Source organism: Alosa alosa, chromosome 3, assembly GCF_017589495.1.
Source record: "Alosa alosa isolate M-15738 ecotype Scorff River chromosome 3, AALO_Geno_1.1, whole genome shotgun sequence".
Taxonomy (NCBI): domain Eukaryota; kingdom Metazoa; phylum Chordata; class Actinopteri; order Clupeiformes; family Clupeidae; genus Alosa; species Alosa alosa.
The window spans coordinates 3,783,573-3,803,572 of NC_063191.1; the positions used below are offsets into that span (position 1 = coordinate 3,783,573).

The window sequence follows — 20,000 nt, forward strand, 5'->3', positions numbered from 1 at the left end:
AGTGAGAGAGAGAATCCTAGAGGGCTGAGTTGTGACTGAAGTTTAGTCCTTCACCTCTATTGGAGTTCAGTGTTGTGCCCCAGTACAAGTGTATGTGTGTGTGTGTGTGAGTGTGTGTGGGAGCATAGCGTATGTTAGTGTGTGTGTGTGTGTGTGTGTGTGTGTGTGTGCGCGCGCGTGCGTGCGTGAGTATGTGTGTGTGGACAAGGATGTACTTGTTGTGGGAAAACATGAAAGTTCCAGACCAAAAATCCTGAAGCCCTGCATGCCTTGTCAATCACACAACACACACACACACACAAAACAGCTAAGAAATCAGAGCCTTCTGGAAATAAAAACAGCGGGTGTTCTCCCACGGCCTCCCTGACATGTGGTTTGTGTGTGTGTGTGTGTGTGTGTGTGTGTGTGTGTGGTGCTGGTGCCCAATCATGTCCTTGAATATGAGCCTCTTTCCCTTGTTCACTTCATCACTTTCTATTTCCATGTCATCTCTCTCTCTCTCTTTCTCTCTCTCTCACTCATTTCGACTCAGTGTCACTGTGTCACTGCCTGATGTGAGTCAAACATAGATATGAGTCGCACATGTGTCCATATTCAAGTAGCCTACCTGAATGACAGTGTACTGTACATGATGGGGTAACATGGTGGTGTTACATGATGGGGTAACATGGTGATGTTACATGATGGTGTTACATGGTGGGGTTGAGTAGTGTTTGGGAGGTGGTGTTACATGATGGGGTAACATGGTGATGTTACATGATGGTGTTACATGGTGGGGTTGAGTAGTGTTTTGGAGGTGGTGTAACATGGTGGGGTAACATGGTGGGGTTGACTAGTGTTTGGGAGGTGGGGTAACATGGTGGGGTAACATGGTGGGGTTGACTAGTGTTTGGGAGGTGAGGGGTTGTTTTGATGCTGTGGTGTTACATGGTGGGATTGACTAGTGTTTGGGAGGTGGGGTAACATGGTGGGGTAACATGGTGGGGTTACATGGTGGGATTGACTAGTGCAGTGGTTCTCAACCTTTTTTGAGCAAACGCCCCCCTGACCTTACTTTGATCCTCTGGCCCCACACACACACACACACACACAATTAAAAATAAAAAATAAAAACTACACCCCCGGGTAGGCTATAGGCCACTCACTCTCATGCCATATCGCTTAAATAAAAAACGAGCCCATTTCTGCTTGTTTTGTTTCTTCTGGAATTATAAGAAAATGTCCCTATGAGCCTATTTTTATTATTAAGCAGATTTTAGCCCACTGTTAGAAGCAATAGGAGATTGTTGGGTAAAAAAAAAACACTACCACATCAGCATTGGTTGTAATGATTTTTTTTTAAATCAATAGGAACATTAAATCTAGGCAACAAGACGCGGTCATATTATCATGGACAAAAATGAAGTGCACATCACGCGTGAACAACATATGCACATCGCGAACAATCCAACCAATCACAAAACAGTATCTATGCCATGGAGGCCTGTGTAGGCCTATACATATTTTCAGATTTGATTAGCAATGGTCTTTTCGTGGAGACTACGCCAGAGCAGCTGCAGAACAACAGCGAAGGGCCGGGCTGGGGACGGAGTCCGGAGTGTGCAGGCCCAACTGCACTGTATGACCACTGAGCATAGATAAACAGTAAAATGTAGCTGGGACGGTAGAGGGGTTAGAAACTAGCCTATTTATTTCAGGTAGCCTATTTTTGCACCAAAAATATGAAAACCATGAAAGTTTAAAATGTAAAACAAAAACAAAAAACTCTCAATGCTCCCAGCTCTAGGTTGTACTGAACGCTTTTGTGGGGCGGTAATCACCGCTTGAGAAACCCTAGACTAGTGTTTGGGTTGGACATGTCAGTTACCACCCCTTTATGGTCCTCACAAAGGGGAAAACATGCTACCACAAAGCGTACCATGCGAACACGATGGTTTCAAGGAAGTATGTTTCCATAACTTTCCAATGTATGTTGTTAACCTAATTCATCCACAATATCCTGCTGTTTTGACTGGTAGTTAACATGCAATGTTAGTTTCATTAGCTTGCTAACTAGCTAACTTTATATTGTCAGTGTAAAATAGCTAATTTATTCATATAACTCGTTGAAACTATTCATACAAACATGCTAAGGAATGTTCAGGTGAGAATGATTTAAGGCATACACCCTATAAGTATGCGGTGTTATGGCATGAGGCTAGTTTGCTAAACCAAGCTTAACAGTCTGCCTATTGAAAACACTTCTTAAATGAGGCCATTCATGGCAGTGGGAGTGTAATTGGATTTACCAAAACTTGGGAATTTAATATTTCAACCCTGCTGACACAGAGATAACTCTCAGTCCAAACCTTTCTTTTGCCATTTACTTGTATCTGTGCATGCAGCAATGCACCCACCATTAGCCTAACTTAGCATAGTTCATTGAGGTGGTCAGAACCAACTTGCCTATAGCTCCCAAAAATGACAAAATAACTCCAACATTTTCCTATTTACATGTTGTGACTTGTATTGTTGCAACATGTACAAATACCAATGCAAATGAGACAAAGTGATTGTTTAAGCATACACATACCTGGAACTATGTAGTCATTCAGGTGAAACACTGCTACTTGGTAGGAGAGATTTGCATGCAGCACCTTAACATCTGCAATCCTCCAGTAGCAGTCATTAGGAGGTGGCACAGAGATGGACTTAGGTTGGACAATGGTGGCTTGTTCCCTACAAAGATATACAAATTGCTGGTTAATATTTTTCTGTTGATCCTGGATACCACCTGGAACTATATGTTCTGGTTGTGTGTATGGGAGGGATTGGGAAGTAGTCTAACCGGAGGGAGTTGGAAAGTGGTCTAACCAGAGGAGATTGGGGAGATTGTTGTGTATGGAAGGGGGTTGGGAAGGGGTCTAACCGAAAGGGAATTGGGAAGGGGTCTAACCAGAGGGGGTTGGGGAAGGGGTTTAACCAGATGTTGCCACGGTTGTGTATGTATCATTTGTGTCATGGCTCTATGGTTTGAAGACTGATCCAATAAATGGGCATTAACCCCCACTCTCTCTCTCTCCCCCTACTCACTCTCTCTCCCCTCTCTCCAGACCAGAGTCCTGTTTCCTGAGTCCAGAGTCCTGAGTCCAGCTTCCTGAGTCCTGCTACCTGAGTGCTGCTTCCTGAGTGCTGCTTCCAGAGTTCTGCTTCCTGAGTCCTGAGTCCTGCTTCCTGAGTCCTGCTACCTGCATCCCTGTCTCTCTGAGCTAAAATGGGTGATTGGAGCCTGCTGGGGAACATTCTAGAGGAGGTGCAGGAGAACTCCACCTCAGTGGGCAAGGTGTGGCTGACCGTGCTCTTCATCTTCCGCATACTGGTGCTGGGCACGGCAGCCGAGTCCAGCTGGGGCGATGAGCAGTCCGACTTCATGTGCGACACACTGCAGCCGGGTTGTGAGAACGTCTGCTACGACGCCGCCTTTCCCATCGCCCACATCCGCTACTGGGTTCTGCAGATCGTCTTCGTGTCCACGCCCTCACTCATCTACATGGGCCACGCCATGCACTCCGTACGCATGGAGGAGAAGAGGAGGCGCAAAGAGCAGGAGGAGAGGGAGAGAGACACTGATGATGACCAAGCAGGAGGAGGTGGAGGGAAGGGAGGTGAGAAGGAGTACCTACAGCAGAAGTACGAGCAGGGAGGAGGAGGAGGAGGTGTGCCGGAGGGTTCCAGAAAGATCCAGCTGCGGGGGGCGTTACTGCAGACGTACGTGCTGAGCATCCTGATCCGCACGGTGATGGAGGTGGGCTTCATCGTGGTGCAGTACCTCATGTACGGCATCTTCCTGAAGGCGGAGTACAAGTGCACCACGCTGCCCTGCAAGAACATGGTGGACTGCTACATGTCACGGCCCACTGAGAAGAACATCTTCATCGTGTTCATGCTGGCCGTGGCCGGCGTCTCGCTCTTCCTCAGCGTGCTGGAGCTCCAACACCTGGGCTGGAAGCAGCTCAAGGGCTGCCTCAGGAGCTACGCTGCCAAGCAGGCCCTCCACAGCACCAACACTAACGCCAGCGCCAACCACAAGAGTACTGCACCCATCGCCATTGCTAGCGCCACGGCAACCGGCTCCATGGGGATGGAGAGTGTGGACACACCCCCCTCCCACCCTTCTCCCGGTTACACACCCCCTCCAGACTTCCACCAGTGCCTGGCAGCATCACGCGGCTCTCTGGTGACTGGCCATCATCATCATCATTCTCAACTTCCTCCGGTGGCGCAGCCCCACGCACACGCACAAACACTCGGGTCCCTGCCCCACACACACACACACACACGGGTCCCTGCCCCCCTCCTGCCAGCCCTTCAGCACGAGCCTGGCTCTTCAGCAGAACTCTGCCAACATGGCCACCGAGAGACAAATGGAGCCCACGCACACACCCGACTTCCTGCGCATGACCTACCAGCAGCCAATCAGCAATGGCCTGCCCAGAGGCCTGCCCAATGGCTGCCCTTCCCCGGGATCCAGTCCCGCCCCCAGCCCCGCCCTGCTCCATGCGGCTCTGCTGAAGGACAAGCGGCGTCTCAGCAAGACCAGCGCTTCCAGCAGCGGACGTGTGCGACAGGACGACCTGGCTGTGTGACACACACACACATGCTTGCACTGCACACATACACTCACACACACTACACACAAACACACATAAACCAAAACACATAAACTTTCTGAGCAACAGAGAGACGATTCAGATGAGATGGGATCATCGGCATCACTGTTAGATCTTAGCATTAGCTGTTAGCATTAGCTGTTTGCGTGGGTTCCATTAACATATAGCCCCGCTATTTGGAAGTTTAGTAGCAGCTCTCTCTTAGTAGATACTGAGATACAGTTGAGAATAATAACAGTCTTCATTTCCAGTAGATTAAGTCAGCATCACCTCTGTTTTCTCTGAGATAACCAGAGAAATCTCACATTATTCATTTCCAGCTTCCTGATATATTTTTCCAAAAACATACAAAAGACAAAAACGTTTAAGCCACTGGCATCAGGAGCCAAGACGGACAGAACTCTCAGTCTGTCACACTGCTGCACCTCTCCTTTGGTTGGACAAAACTAGGTGTACGTGTGTAAGTGTCTCTGTGTGTGTGTGTGTGTGTGTGTGTGTGTGTGTGTGTTTGGAGAGCTGGTAGACACACACTTGAGACTGTATGGACGGGATAAACCCCAAATGTGTTTAAACTATTCGCCAGTGACCATGCGTTTGAGACTGTCATGATAGGGCCATTCATTTTCATAGTAGTGAGTTTGTTCATCGAGAACTCTCTAAAGCCTTGAAGCATGATGTAGATGCACAACATACGGGAGCTTTATGACTCCATGTTTATGTCTCTGTGTTTGTTTGTTTGTTTGTTGTTTTGTTTACTATCAAAATTCCTATCTGTCTATCTGTCTTATGACACGCATCTTCCTCATCAGCCTCCACCAGGCTACTTCAGCAACATGACACGCGTCTTCCTCTTCAGCCTCCACTAGGCTACTACAGCAATATGACACGCATTTTCCTCATCAGCCTCCGCTAGGCTACTTCAGCAATAGGGTTGGGTATCGTTTGAGTTTTATCCGATACCGGTGCTAAATCGATACTTTTAAAACGGTGCCGGTGCCGAAATGGTGCCTGAACTGGTACTTTGTTTTAAATTAAAATGGTCTAAAGCATGAATTGCTTTTTTTATTATTGATAAGACAAATTTGAACATGAAATTGAACTGTTATATTCAATTTACTATCAATATCTCATTGCTCCTACGGATAATACATTTAAATGTTAAAACAGCTTGCCATGCATGCACAGACATGGTAGGCTAAAGCTCTGCTTTCTAGTTTATCCAGTGTAGGCGGTTTGCCATAAGGTATGTTAAAACCTTTCCATGAAACTGCCCCAGGTCATGGACAATGGCATTTGCAAGCAAGCTAATCTAACAGGGACTCTACTTTTCAGTTAATTCACTGTGTTCCCAAATGCTTCAAGAAATGTCATGTCTTAACCCATAACACGGAATAGTTTTGAACATGTTAGGCTACAGGTGTTGAAGTGTTTAGATTCCCAGCGCTAGCCTAGTAGGCATTTTAACAGCAACTATGGCGATGCGCTAACACCAGTCAACTGAGTTTAATTAGCGATAACGTACGGAGATGGTTTCGTAGCCTCTTTGACAGCTCAGTGACATCAGGTATGTAACCTACATATTTATGTTTTTGCCAGCTAACTTTTAACATGATCTTCAAATTCATTGTGATGCTATATGGGCCTCATGCACATGAAAAATTCTGCCATAATGTTGTTTAGAACACACCGTGAAATACAGTTTTCATCTTACAACTTTGCTGATAACATTTCAAATCAATGCCAGTTAGCGCATTAGCAAGGATATTGTGTAACATATAGGCTACTGTTGATGTTGTTTCATAGCATTTTGCTTGTGTGTAGTTAGGCCCACTGCTAGATTTTGACAGGAGCTTTAAAGTAAGCTACCTGGGCTCACGCAAGCTGTCAAACACTGTCCACTTGCCTGGTGGTGCACCCCTCTGGTTTATACAGTGTTTATGTTAGCTAACTGTATATGGATGTGTTGCTATCAGAGCAAGACGTTAGAGATGGCGCATGACATGCAGTGATGCCTGAAATGAGGCACCAAAATCCACGTTGTTATTCGATGCAGTTACTACTGTTAGCGTCGGCACCGGTGCCATATTAGAACCGTGTTTCGGTGCCCAACCCTATTCAGCAATATGACATGCGTGACATGTGCAAACTGTCAAGTGTTCTATCATTAAAAATATTTGGTCATTCTCATTTTAGTAGTTCATGCCCACAAACTTGTCATCACACACACACACACACACACACACACAATGAGACATGACATGCTAATAGAAATAGCAGTAACACATACCAGCTGTGTAAACCAGCTGTTGCAATATGATACACAGATGCATTATGGGAGTTGTAGTCCTGTAGGTTGAATCAACATTACTTTATGACATTGAGTGCATGAACAGCATGAAGTCTCTTGCATGTCAGTGGATTTATGACAGCGGGACATGACAGCCATACGGCAAGTGAGGAGGGACATAAGAGTGGCCTAAAGAGGAGCTGTGGTCACTGACGGCAAGTGAGGAGGGACATAAGAGTGGCCTACAGAGAAGCTGTGGTCACTGACGGTAAGTGTGTGTCAGAGGTCCAGTGAGCAGCTGGTTTTACACGTACTGAACAGGGAACATCACTTTTGAATAATGATTTTAAATAATGTTGTTTTATTTGTGATTTACAGTAAGGATGCATGTGTTTGTGATTTACAGTAGGAATGCATGTGTTTGTGATTTACAGTAGGGATGCATGTGTGTGTGATGTACAGTAGGGATGCGTGTGTCTGAGTGTTACTCTGCTAGTTCTACATGCTAATCAGGGTGAATGTATCAGAGAAGCCTGTCTGAAGATGGCACCAGGTGTGAAGCGTTACGGTAGACAGGAAATGCAACGTTGCACATGACCGAATGTGAGGAGACACCGTTACAGTAAAGAGTATGCAAGCACATATGTGCCTTCAACAAACAGCACCTCCAACACCTGTAAATAACGTCCTTCAACAAACAGCACCTCCAACACCTGTAAATAACGTCCTTCAACAAACAGCACCTCCAACACCTCTTAATAACGTCCTTCAACAAACAGCACCTCCAACACCTGTAAATAACGTCCTTTTTGAATGAAACCCATCCACACATCCAGATGCAACACTAAAGTGCAAAGTGTGTCCTGTAGGAGGCTTCAGACGATTCTCTCCCACTTCTGAGGTCTCCCATGACATCCACATTTTATTTCTGAAATTCCTAACTACTAACCAGTGTCTATTCTCACCATAGGAAGTCAGCACTTAGCAAAGCAACTCACATCACGTGTATATGTGGACAAGCTCTCTACAGTAAAACCAGTCCTCTGGTGTTTGTTTATGTGCTTCTGTCATCTTGACTATTTCACACTGGGTATCAGGGTCCTGTGCTGTTTATTTCTTATCATGTTTATTGATGCCATAATAGATTAAAAATAAAACTTTAGAACCACATATGGGTCTGAAAGAATCATTTAGTCATTTGTTCCCACATCATCATTTCAGAACTCTGCACTGCAAAGGTGATGCTGGTGAGGGGCTCTTGATCAGATACTGTGATGCTGCAAACAACAGCACCATCTAGAGGTAGAATATGATAAAGCTCCTGATTACATTCCTGTAGATATTAATGATGATGTGAGAGGCTCTTTATCAGATACTGTAATGCTGCAAACAACAGATATCAACTGAAATGAATGAAATAAATATTGTGGCATGAATCATTTCAGACTCCTGTGAGTATACATCTGGTTAGTAGCAGTGAACCGAAGGTGCTATATCTATTCACAAACTGATATCTCCGGCAACAGCACCATCTTGAGGTCAGATAGAGTATCTATTTATAATCGAATATCTGCAACACCTGCCATTGTTTCCTCTATGTTGATTTTAGGATGGCGGCCTGCCACTGCAAAATTAATGCCACCACAGTAACAGAATTAGGGCAGACGCACAATGTAGTTGCGGTTGCCTTTTAAATGATGTGGATGGCCTGCCCCCACTGCTAAAGAAAAAAAATAAAATACTGAGCACCATCTAGAGGTCAAGTAGAGTATCTATTTCTAATCTGATATATGCAGTAACAGCACCATCTAGAGGTCAGATAGAGTATCTATTTACAATCTGATATATGGAGCAACACCACCATGTACAGTAGAGGTCAGGTAGAGTATGTCACAGATGATTGTGTTGAATTAGGAACATACACACAAATACACACACGCCACTTCAACCATGTAACCTATAAGCCTATACAGATGCAGCGTGAAAAAGTGCATTTCTTCTTTCATACAAACCTGTGATAAGCGTGAACTAGAAACACATCATGAGCTAAATGTATGATCTGCTTGGTGAAATTCCACAGAGGTTCCCTCTTGGCACTGCTGGGCATGACTCCATGAGATTGAAATGATTAGCTTTACAATGCCATGGTGTGAGGCCTGATGCTGCTGAACAGAGGCCTACTTGTAGCTTAACATAGCATTTAAGCATTCTGCTGTTTGAGAATTAGACAGACACACCTGGTGCTTTAAAGACAGTAAACAGCTGGCGTGCATGAATACTACTCGACATGAAAGTTCCAGTCTGAATCTCTGGATTAGTCCTGTTCTCTCAGTAGTGCTGGAATCCTGAGCGCTGAGTCTCTGGATTAGTCCTGTTCTCTCAGTAGTGCTGGAATCCTGAGCGCTGAGTCTCTGGATTAGTCCTGTTCTCTCAGTTCTGAGCCTCTCAGTCTGTTTTCTCTCAGTCCTTCAGATCCAACAGTTGTCCATGTGTGCGATATCGTGCAGATTTCTCAACTTGTGTAGAAGCGTACTAATTATGTCCCATGAATATATAGCCATAAAGACGCCTTGTGGAGGAGAGATGGCACGCAGGCAGAGCTACGGTTGAGCTCACTGAGACACGTCTGTGCACACACACACACACACACACACACACACACACACACACACACACACACACACACACACAAGACTATGTACCCTAACCTGCCAAACACAGGGGTAGGACTATGTAGCCTAACCTGCCAAATCTGATCACCAGGGCCCATGACCTAGTCTACTTTGATTCACAGTAAATGGTTAAGTAGGCCTATAGCATTCTGGTTGTGTTACGTTTAGTCTGTGATTACATCTGCAAGTGGTTATTTCAGAAAGCGGTGAGTGATAGGCTAGTAACCAAGTTAAGTTAAATAACTTGTATAACTTAAATAAGTCCTACATAACAGCTCATACTGCAGATGCATTATTACACTGTGAAAAGGCCTCCTTACTGTGGTGTGTGGTATATTCAAGCATTTTGGATTAAATCCAATGACATGTTCGCCGAAGATCTGATCAAAGTCAAAGTCAGCTTTATTGTCAATTTCTTCACATGTTCCAGACATACAAAGAGATCGAAATTACGTTTCTCACTATCCCACGGTGAAGACAAGACATATTTTACCAATTTAAGTCCACAAACAAACATAACATTCAAGTAAACAAAAAAGTAAGTAAATAAGTAAATAAGAGGGCACATATAATAATGAAAAAATAAGAGCAGCAAAATTTGGTTGAAATTGTGCATAGACAGTCAATAAAATACTAGTGCAAAGTCAGGCCAATAAAAGGCTTGGGTAGTTCTGTTTGACCTAAGTAATAAAGAAAGTGGCATAGTGGTGCAAGTAATGTAAGAGCAGCAGAAGTGTTGTGTTTTCAGGACAACAACACCAAGTTGTAAAGTGTACAAGTGTGCAAGTGTTCAAGTGTGCAAGTGGAGTAGTGCAGGCGGCCATTGTGGGTCCAATGATCTGATTTCTTTAGAGTTCTATTTCTGTCATGTGTAGGCTTGCCGACATCTCTGTCTTGTGTAGGCTTGCTGACATCTCTGTCATGTGTAGGCTTGCCGACATCTCTGTCTTGTGTAGGCTTGCCGACATCTCTGTCATGTGTAGGCTTGCCGACATCTCTGCTTGTGTCTGCACAGTTGATTCTCCGTAGCAGCATATCTTTTCTATTTCTCCTCCTACATCTTTTCATTAGTAATCTTTTCTTGGCTCTCTGCCTCACCTGCCAAAGCAGCACTGGTTGAAATCTTGAAATGTAGGCTAGCGGAGAGGCTTCTCCTCTGAGTCTTGGAAAGTAAGTTTCATAATCCGTTGAGATTGAAGGATCAAACAATCTCAGTGTTAATGCTCTAACGGTAGCGTTTGCTTTGCCTAATCCTCACTTTTTAGAAAACAAAACAGCCGTGTTCTAACGTTACTAGCCATCTTGCCATAAGATCTCTGAGTACTGTAGTTTGGTCGCCTCGAGTGACGGTGATAATAACAAGTTCCGGCGTGGTTCATGATGCTACCAACTGCACGAGCACACACACATACTACCCAAAACTGCTTGAGTATGGGGGTAAAATTGTCTCTGACAATTGTACATACTCAAAAAGATATGCACAAATAGACATGTATTTGTAAATAGTTTTTATGTCTTAAGTTATAAGCTATGTGCATAATATCATATTGGGGGTCATTTTGAGCATAGCTGAATTTAGAGTGAGACATGTCGCTCTCAAAGTATATCATGATGACGGCCTTGTAAAAATCCAGTTTGCAGTTTTGATCCAATAGGCCTACAAATTTTTGTTGTCTTACAGTATTAAATGAATCACTGCTCTAGCTCTGTGTTCATTGTATGCACTCCAGGGGAAACAAAATACCTCTGTTGCCCTACTCCAGTGGTTCTCAACCTTTTTTCAGTGGTTCTCAACCTTTTTATATTTTAACCCTTAGTAGGCTACCCTAAGCTGTTTTTAGGGCATTTTCACTACCTTTATTTATAAGGAAGTGCCACACACACATATTATATATTGTGTTTTTCAGCAGAGTCTAGGCTATCCAGATCTGCCATCATTTCATGTATTAGTACTAGCATTGATTTTATTTTGATTTTTAAAGAATTAAAATATAAAAAGTGTATTATACAAATTCTTATATTTTGACATGTATCTCACCACAGCAAGCTCATAGCTCTACATGCATTTCATGTGTGTGTAGGGCAGACTGTCCTGAATCTGGGAATACCATTGCCATGGTGTAAGGATTCTCTGGGGCTAAGTATAAGTATATATACTTGTTTGATCCTGTGAGGGAAATTTGGTCTCTGCATTTAACCCAATTGGTGAATTAGTGAAACACAAACAGCACACAGTGAACACATAGTGAGGTGAAGCACACACTAATCCTGGCGCAGTGAGCTGCCTGCTTCAACGGCGGCGCACAGGGAGCAGTGAGGGGTTAGGTGCCTTGCTCAAGGGCACTTCAGCCGCAGCCCACTGGTTGGGGCTCGAACCGGCAACCCTCCGGTTACAAGTCCAGAGTGCTAACCATTGGGCCACGGCTGCCCGTAGAGGAATTTACAGACATATGTGGTGTGCACCTTACAGAAATAAATGCCATTTTTTTATTTAGTGATTAAAAATGACCTTTCTGCGCTCCATATCTGTAAAACTCATCATCATAAAATTAGAAGAAATGTGTGTGACTGCAATAAGGGGGGTTTGGCGAATCACTGCTCCTAGATTGCATTACGCACGCTGCGCGCTCTATTTCAGCGCGTTTTTGTTGCTAAAGGAGGAGGACGCACAACTGAAACCGCCATGGAAGCACGAGCACCTACTGGAGGACCTCCCGTTATCATAGACGACCACCCCGACGATAGTGGTGAACTCGGTGAACCGGGTAGTGGTGAAGATAACGTGGCCGTATTTGCAAGAAATGTTTCTACATTGGCAGCTTTCTGTGAAGCTGAACATTCCGCTACCTGCCTCAGCGGCCTGTGAAAGGCTATTTAGCATCGCAGGACTTCAGTCTTCAGTCCAAGAAGAGTAAGACTGAATCAGGCCCGGGGTGATTAATTGGGAGAATTCCCGGTGGCCGCTTCACTTTTGGGTCGGTCGAGGAAAAAAATATTGACATTTGTCACGTTAGTTTATATTTTCAGTAGGACACGCTCCGCATTCTGTGCATGACACCAATGCAATGCCTCTGCATGGGTTGTAGCCTAAAAAGAGTTGGTTGGGTCCATATAGCCCGTCTTTTCCAAAAAGGTTTTCTCAGATACGGATAGCCGAGCCGGCCCTACAGTAGACACAAGCGTCATGATGGATGGATGGTAGAAAGAGGCCAGGAGAGACTGAGCAGCAGATCAACCAGTCGACCACTGAAAATGATGAGCCTGAAATTAGTGATGAGAAGGCCATGACTACAGGGACAAGTAGAGAGGATAAATTAAAGTTATTTAATGTAAGAAAGAGCAATTACCCTACATGATAATTAAATATGCCTTGTTTGCTCAGAAGAGGGTGTAGTAAAGGAGTAGGCTAAATCACCAAACAACAATATAGCCTACCCATGCAAAAAACATGTAGCCTAAATATTAGTTCAATATTCCTGTTTGTGGAAGCGTGGGATAGGCTATATTTCAAAGGCTTTCTTTCTTTCTGTTTTTGTTAACTTCTCAGTTGAAGTGAATTATTATATAACCTTTACTGTACACATTTGTTGAACCATGGTACTAAGAGCTGAAATGTTGCTTCATTTATCCAATTTCCACCACTATGGAAAACGTTGGCCGGTCTTGGGCCTGAAACTCCCGGGCACTGAATTCTGTCAACTTTGAAAACCAGCTTCTTTTGAAGTTGAACAGACACCTTTTCAGTTTCAACTATGACTGGCATATTAGTAGCTGCTGGACATAGGTGGCCTGTGTGTGTGTGTGTGTGTGAGAGTGAGATGGTGACCTGGGGAGTAAGCTCTAGAAATGCTCATACCACATGACCAAAATGTTCTCCCTACCAGCAGGTCTTTTTTTTTTTTGAAAGAAATAAGTTATTTATTTTTCATTTTTACCTGAAGTTCATACAAAAGTGAAATTTCTGTTTCTGTTTTTTTCTTTGATGTCAGCTCTAAAAATATGCCGTTTGTTCTTTGAACTTAAGAGAATTGTGCCTGAAAAGTCCTAGAAAAGAATGTGATTTTGATTTGATGAGTGAGATTAAGAAGATATGGGAACCCTGAATATGCTTTATGCTTTACTATAAGAAAGCCAAAATAAAGTTCACAAAAGTTCAAAGTAAAACCGCTTGCTTTTTACTTTTTACTTTTACTTCAAATACTTAAGTACATTAAATATCAGAAAATTACTTTTGATACTTAAGTACAGTATGATACTTTAAGACTTTTACTTAAGTAATATTCTAAAAGGTAACTTTCACTTCTACCAGTCTTTTTCTAGTATGATACTTGTACTTTTACTCAAGTATTGCTTTCTAGTACTTTATACAACACTGATACAAACAAAATTGACAATGACATTGCTATATATGAACAGCCAAGACATTAACCAGTAAAACAACTAGTCCTGCTTCAATCAATGATGAGACAAAAGTGTGCTTCATTCAATTTGTAAACAACTGGACTGCATGCAAATAGTGTTGACCTAACTATGGCTTATGGCTTAATAAATCTCATTAGGTGGACAGGTCCTATAGTAATCTGTGCAAAATGTAAAGAAAGACTTCTGACGTTAACATCGTCTCCAAAGGGCAAAAGTAAATGTAGGCTGTAAGAGTATCTTATATGATGCTGCATATGACAATCCCTGAGAAGACTGTCAGATGAAGCACTACCCTCCAGATCCATTGGATTACAAAGGGAATTTTAAAGTCTATTAAATATAAAAGTATGCTTTACAAATCCTACATGAAAAATCATTCTATCTTAAATCAAGATAAATATACTTCCTATAAAAATAAACACAGATCATAAGAAAGAGCAAAATAAGTCATTACACAGAACTCTTACAAGCTTCACAGGGGGACTGCAGGAGGTCATTGAATGTGTTAAATGAAGTCCTCAACAGGAGACATTAACCTACTCTACCAGACTTTGGTGATGGCAATGCTGATGTTACACAGAGTTTTAATAATTATTTCACCAGGTGTAAATCTGTCTAAGAAGATAAATCAACCCCAGGGTATCACCTTCAAGCATTTTCTTTCTGATTCCACTACGACAGGGGGCGATGTTGCTACAACAATGCATCCATTCTTCCTGCAAAGATCAAAGAATAAGAAAAACAAAACATCCGATATGCTTCTCGCTGTGTAGGATTCTGTTGAATATGGAGAAAAAGAAGTTTAATATCAATTTAGATGACTCAGCTTTCACCAAAGAAAGATCGCCGGTAAGTCCATGACTGTAACGTTAACCCCAGCTGTTTAAGGTTTGCATTCCTTCATCGATGAAAGCATCGTATAGTTTTGTTTTGAAAAGTGACACTTCACTTACCAGATATATGAACTGCAGCAGGTAACGTTACCATGCCTATCTTTAGGGGACAAACCTATACGTTACGTTCATTTGTGTTGATAGCACTGGTGCTACAGATGTGGATATTGTTTTGTAGCACATTCTGTACAATTTCTAGAATCGGTATCGTAAATACGTAGTTACAAACAGCGGTGTGTCTCACCGCTGTGTGTCTCCGGTGCTAAGCTGGTAAATTATCCATAGCGCAGACTGATGTTTTTGTAGCATGTGCTACACATACATATTGTACAGTCCAGATAGGATGTTGTAGCCCTCATCTTAAACTTTACAAAGATTATGTGGCTGTTTTATTTCATAAACTATTATCACATAACCCTGCCTGCTCAGCAGTTGTATCAGACCACACATGTTGGAGTTCAGAAGTTTGATTTAGCCCTTTCTTTCTGCATGCCCAGGTTCGTCCGCTGTTCAAAGCCTCGACCGCTGACGCTCAGAAAGGCCCGGAAGTATCCTCAACGGCGCCTCAGCATGGCGGCCAGCCGCTCTCCTATGCGCAGTTCATCATCCAGAGCAAAGGTCGCCCAGCGGGGCCTGCACAGGGAGGGGGCACCACTGTGCGGGGGCTGAGAGAGGACGCTCAGGGCAGCGAGGGAGAGAGCGAGGCAGCCGTCCGGCAACCTCCCATCTCCGAGGGGGGGTCAGGAAAGAGCCAGCAGCAGGCAGAGAGGAGCGGAGGAGTGGGGGGCACTGCTGCAACCGTGGCAACGGGGGATCAGGAGGAAGGTCCGAGTGTCACTCCGCACCTGCTGGGGTCAGGAAGCAGCATCATCGTCAGTCCCCGACAGGTACACACACACACACACACACACACACACACACACACACACACACACACACATACACACATACACAGTGTCAATCCATAGCTGCTGAGGTCATGAAGCAGCAGCATCATTATCAGTCCCCAACAGGTATACACATACACACAATGGTGCAATGGGCAAAAAGTACCATCATTGTCAGTCCGAGATAGGCATACACGCACACGCACTCATACGTACTTATACATACTTTTCACTTGGCTTTAACTATATTCTCTTTCACCTCATAAATATACAGTGACATTATATTATGTGTGTGTGTGTGTGTGTGTGTGTGTGTGTTTTCAGAGAGGAAACCCCATCTTGAAGTTTGTGAGGAGTGTACCCTGGGAGTTTGGAGATGTGGTGCCTGACTATGTCCTCGGACGGACCACCTGTGCTCTCTTTCTCAGGTGTGTGTGTGTGTGTGTGTGTGTGTGTGTGTGTGTGTGTGTAGAATTAGAAGGGATGCGTGTCATTGTTCACACCACAGTCAGACCTCTTTCTCTCTCTCTCCCTCTCTCTCTCTCTTTCACTTTCTCTCTCTCTCTCTCTCTCTCTCTCTCTCTCTCTCTCTCTCTCAGTGTGCGTTATCATAATCTGAACCCCAACTACGTCCATGAGCGCTTGAAGCTGCTGGGAAACTGCTTCTCTCTCAGGGTGCTACTGGTGCAGGTGGACGTGGTGAGTCAATCCACACCTCCTCTGTTTTTCTCTGTATCTCTCATTCTTCAACACCTCTTCTGTTTCTCTCGTTCTTCAACACCTGTTCTGTTTTCTCTGTATCTCTCGTTCCCCAACACCTCTTCTGTTTCTCTCTGTTTCTCTCGTTCTTCAACACCTCCTCTGTTTCTCTCGTTCTTCAACACCTCCTCTTTTCTTTAAAGGGGTGGTTCAGTATTTTGGACATAGGACCTCATTTCCAAGTTAGCAAGTGTGATATTTATCAGTGGAGACCGTTTTCAGCACGTTTCATCCAGTCCTTCTAATTGCAGAGTTTGCAGTTGCTAGGCTAGCGCAAGTCATCAGTATGTGTTAGCCTGCCACTAAAAACAATCTTACCCACTCCAAAGTACACCGGAGGGCGGGGGCAAATAAATTATAATGCCAGACAATCTATGTAATTGTCTGTGTTGATAGAATAGTGTTAGAAATAAAACTACCCTTGCATCACATTGCAATAGTTATACTTTGTTCCCTGAAGTTGGTAGTAAGCAACGGCAGCGGCGGACTGATATTACCAAGGATTCTACTAGGTATCCCCATTAGAGTGCGCTTCTCTGTTTACTTTTCGGCGCAGTACTACTAACCGGAGCAAGTATAATTCCGCCGCTGCTAAGAAACTAGTCCCTCAAAATGTCATGCGATCATTCAAATGCAAGGAATGAAGCACACACTAATCCCGGCGCAGTGAGCTGCCTGCAACAACAGCGGCGCTCGGGGAGCAGTGAGGGGTTAGGTGCCTTGCTCAAGGGCACTTCAGCCGTGCCTACTGGTCAGGGTTTGAACAGGCAACCCTCTGGTTACAAGTCCGAAGCGCTAACCAGTAGGCCACGGCTGCCCTAAATATGTTAGAAATAAAACTATCAACACAGACATTTACATCGATAGTCTGCGGTTATAATTTATTTGCCACAGGTGTACTGTGGAGTGGGTAAGACTGGTTTTAGTGTCAGGCTAACACATACTGATGACTTGCGCTAGCCTAGCACCTGCGAACTCTGCAACTAAGGACTGGATGAAACGTGCTGAAAACGGTCTCCACTGATAAATATCACACTTGCTAACTTGGAAATGAGGTGGAAATAAGTCTAGAGCCCTGACACTTCCAGTCTGCCTTTATCTCTCCTGTTATAAGCCCCATGAAACATGAAAGACCCCCATCATGCTCTGGGCACACTGGCTCATATGTCTGATGCTGAAGGCTGTGTGACTCTCCACCCCCGCCCCACCCAACAGAAAGACCCCCCCATCATCAAGATCAATATATCAACCCCCCATCATCATGCTCAATATATCAACAACCCCCCCCCCCCCACACACACACACAGAAAGACCCTCATCATCATGCTCACTATCATATAGCTATCCGATCTCCAACAGAAAGACCCCCATCACGCTCTGAGGGAACTGGCTCGGATCTGCATCATGGCCGACTGCACACTCATCCTGGCCTGGAGGTGAGAGCCTTTTCCTGGACAGTCCTACCACAACAATAACAGTACTACTACCACAGCACCACCACCAACAACAACAACACAATAACAGCACTACTACCACAGCACCACCACCAACAACAACTGAGAATACTACCACCACTACTACTACAACAACATGGTCATGATGGTGAAGAATGTGGATTGCCCCAGATTTGTGGGGACTATAGACTTTTCACTAATGCCTTATTTACATAGAACTCTCCCCTCTCTCTCTCCCTCTCCCTCTCTTTCTCTCTCCCGTGTGTGTGTGTGTGTGTGTGTGTGTGTGTGTGTGTTCTGTGTCTGTCTGACCCAGCCCAGAGGAGGCGGGTCGTTATCTGGAGACGTATAAATCCTATGAGAAGAAGCCTGCAGACCTGCTGAAGGAACAGGTGGAGAAGGACTACCTGTCCAAGGTGACACACACACGTACACACACACGTGCACGTACACACGCACAGACACACACACACATCACTTCTCTAAGGTGGGTGTAGTCACACACACACACATAGACACACATAAGACTAGTACTTGTCCAATTTGAGGCGCGCGCACACACACACACACACACACACACACATATATGTACACACACACACACACACACACACACACATGTACACACACACACACACACACACACACACACTCCAATTTGAGGCGCACACACACACACACACACATATATGTACACACACACACACACTCCATTCCAGGTTTGACACACACACACATATGTACACACACACACACACACATATATGTACACACACATAAGACTAGTACTTGTCCAAGGTGAGGCGCACACACACACACATACACACATAGAAACACAGACACACAGACACACATAAGACTAGTACTTGTCCAAGGTGAGGCACAGTTATGACTGATGAGGCACAGTTTAGACGATTACACATGGCTGAAGCTAGGGATGTAACGGTATGAAAATTTAACCTCACGGTTATAGTGACCAAAATGATCACGGTTTTCGGTATTATCACAGTATTTCTAAAAGTGTGTTCAATATGTTAAGAAAGCATTGATAGGCCTACACAAGCTGAAATAGTTTCAAAAAGTGTCCCGTTCACTTTTTTCTTGGTCATGTTTAATTGGCTATGTGCTTATAGCTTAACTTACCCCACCATAACTTGGAGTTTGCTATTTCTGTTATTTGGATGCAATGAGTGAGACCAAAGTAAGCGTTCAAAATAAAACTTTAGGCAACTGTATTCTCCTGATAACGGAGTGGAATGGATTTAATGTGCTTGAACATAAATTTTGCAGAGTGATAAACATTTTGCAGTGAAAAAAAGTTCCTTTTAAAAATCAGGTGTAGCCTAATCCAAATCGTAGTTAAAACCATCAATTAGACAACAGAATCAGTAGGGTACCAGTTTTGTTCCAAAGGCCTACTGTATGTCAGGCTCGGATGAAGCTGGGAAGGATTAAACAACAGTTTCCACACTGCGGTAATCAACAGTGATAATCATGATGTTTGAAATGAAAACGGTAATTATTATCGTCAACATTTTTATCGCGGTTTACCATTATACCGGTAATCGTTACATCCCTAGCTGAAGCACACACACACACACACACACACACACACACACACACACCAACCAGTGTTGGGTGTAAGCGTTCTAAAAAAAAGTAATACAATTGCTGTTTATGTTTGGTAATGTAAGGCATTACAAAAAAAAATTGGGTAATATTTTACTCGGTACAAACTTCAGTAACGTGCGTTACAATGCATTTTAACCCGAAATTAAGTGGTGTTTTGTTTTGATACATATTCGCAAACACCACGCGAGAACAACAGAGGAGAAAAAATCAGTGCAAAATAGTAGAACGTTATCTCCTGATACTTGTTGAATATGACTGTGGCTGCAGCAGACTCTATTTGCGGGATGGACATAAGCATACGCTCATTATTTTCAGCTTGTCGGAGACAAGGCTATGAAGAACATA

The 20,000-nt window shown here is 43.9% G+C and overlaps 2 protein-coding genes across 2 annotated transcripts in view; both read left to right on the top strand.

The window, feature by feature from the left end:
* Positions 1-3,253: 3,253 nt before the first annotated feature.
* Positions 3,254-4,652, top strand: LOC125292241 (gap junction alpha-5 protein-like). Its single transcript, XM_048239456.1, has 2 exons — positions 3,254-4,216; positions 4,317-4,652. The coding sequence occupies exons 1-2, from the start codon at positions 3,254-3,256 to the stop codon at positions 4,623-4,625; spliced, it is 1,272 nt and encodes a 423-aa protein (XP_048095413.1). The 3' UTR covers positions 4,626-4,652.
* A 10,107-nt stretch (positions 4,653-14,759) lies between these two features.
* The window catches only part of ercc1 (excision repair cross-complementation group 1), an 8,884-nt gene continuing 3,643 nt past the window's right edge, over positions 14,760-20,000 (top strand). The window contains exons 1-6 of the mRNA XM_048239303.1: positions 14,760-14,879; positions 15,421-15,810; positions 16,135-16,238; positions 16,410-16,509; positions 17,929-18,005; positions 18,340-18,439. Of these exons, the coding sequence (XP_048095260.1) occupies positions 14,817-14,879; positions 15,421-15,810; positions 16,135-16,238; positions 16,410-16,509; positions 17,929-18,005; positions 18,340-18,439 (834 nt within the window). The 5' untranslated portion in view covers positions 14,760-14,816. The remainder of the gene's footprint in view (positions 14,880-15,420; positions 15,811-16,134; positions 16,239-16,409; positions 16,510-17,928; positions 18,006-18,339; positions 18,440-20,000) is intronic.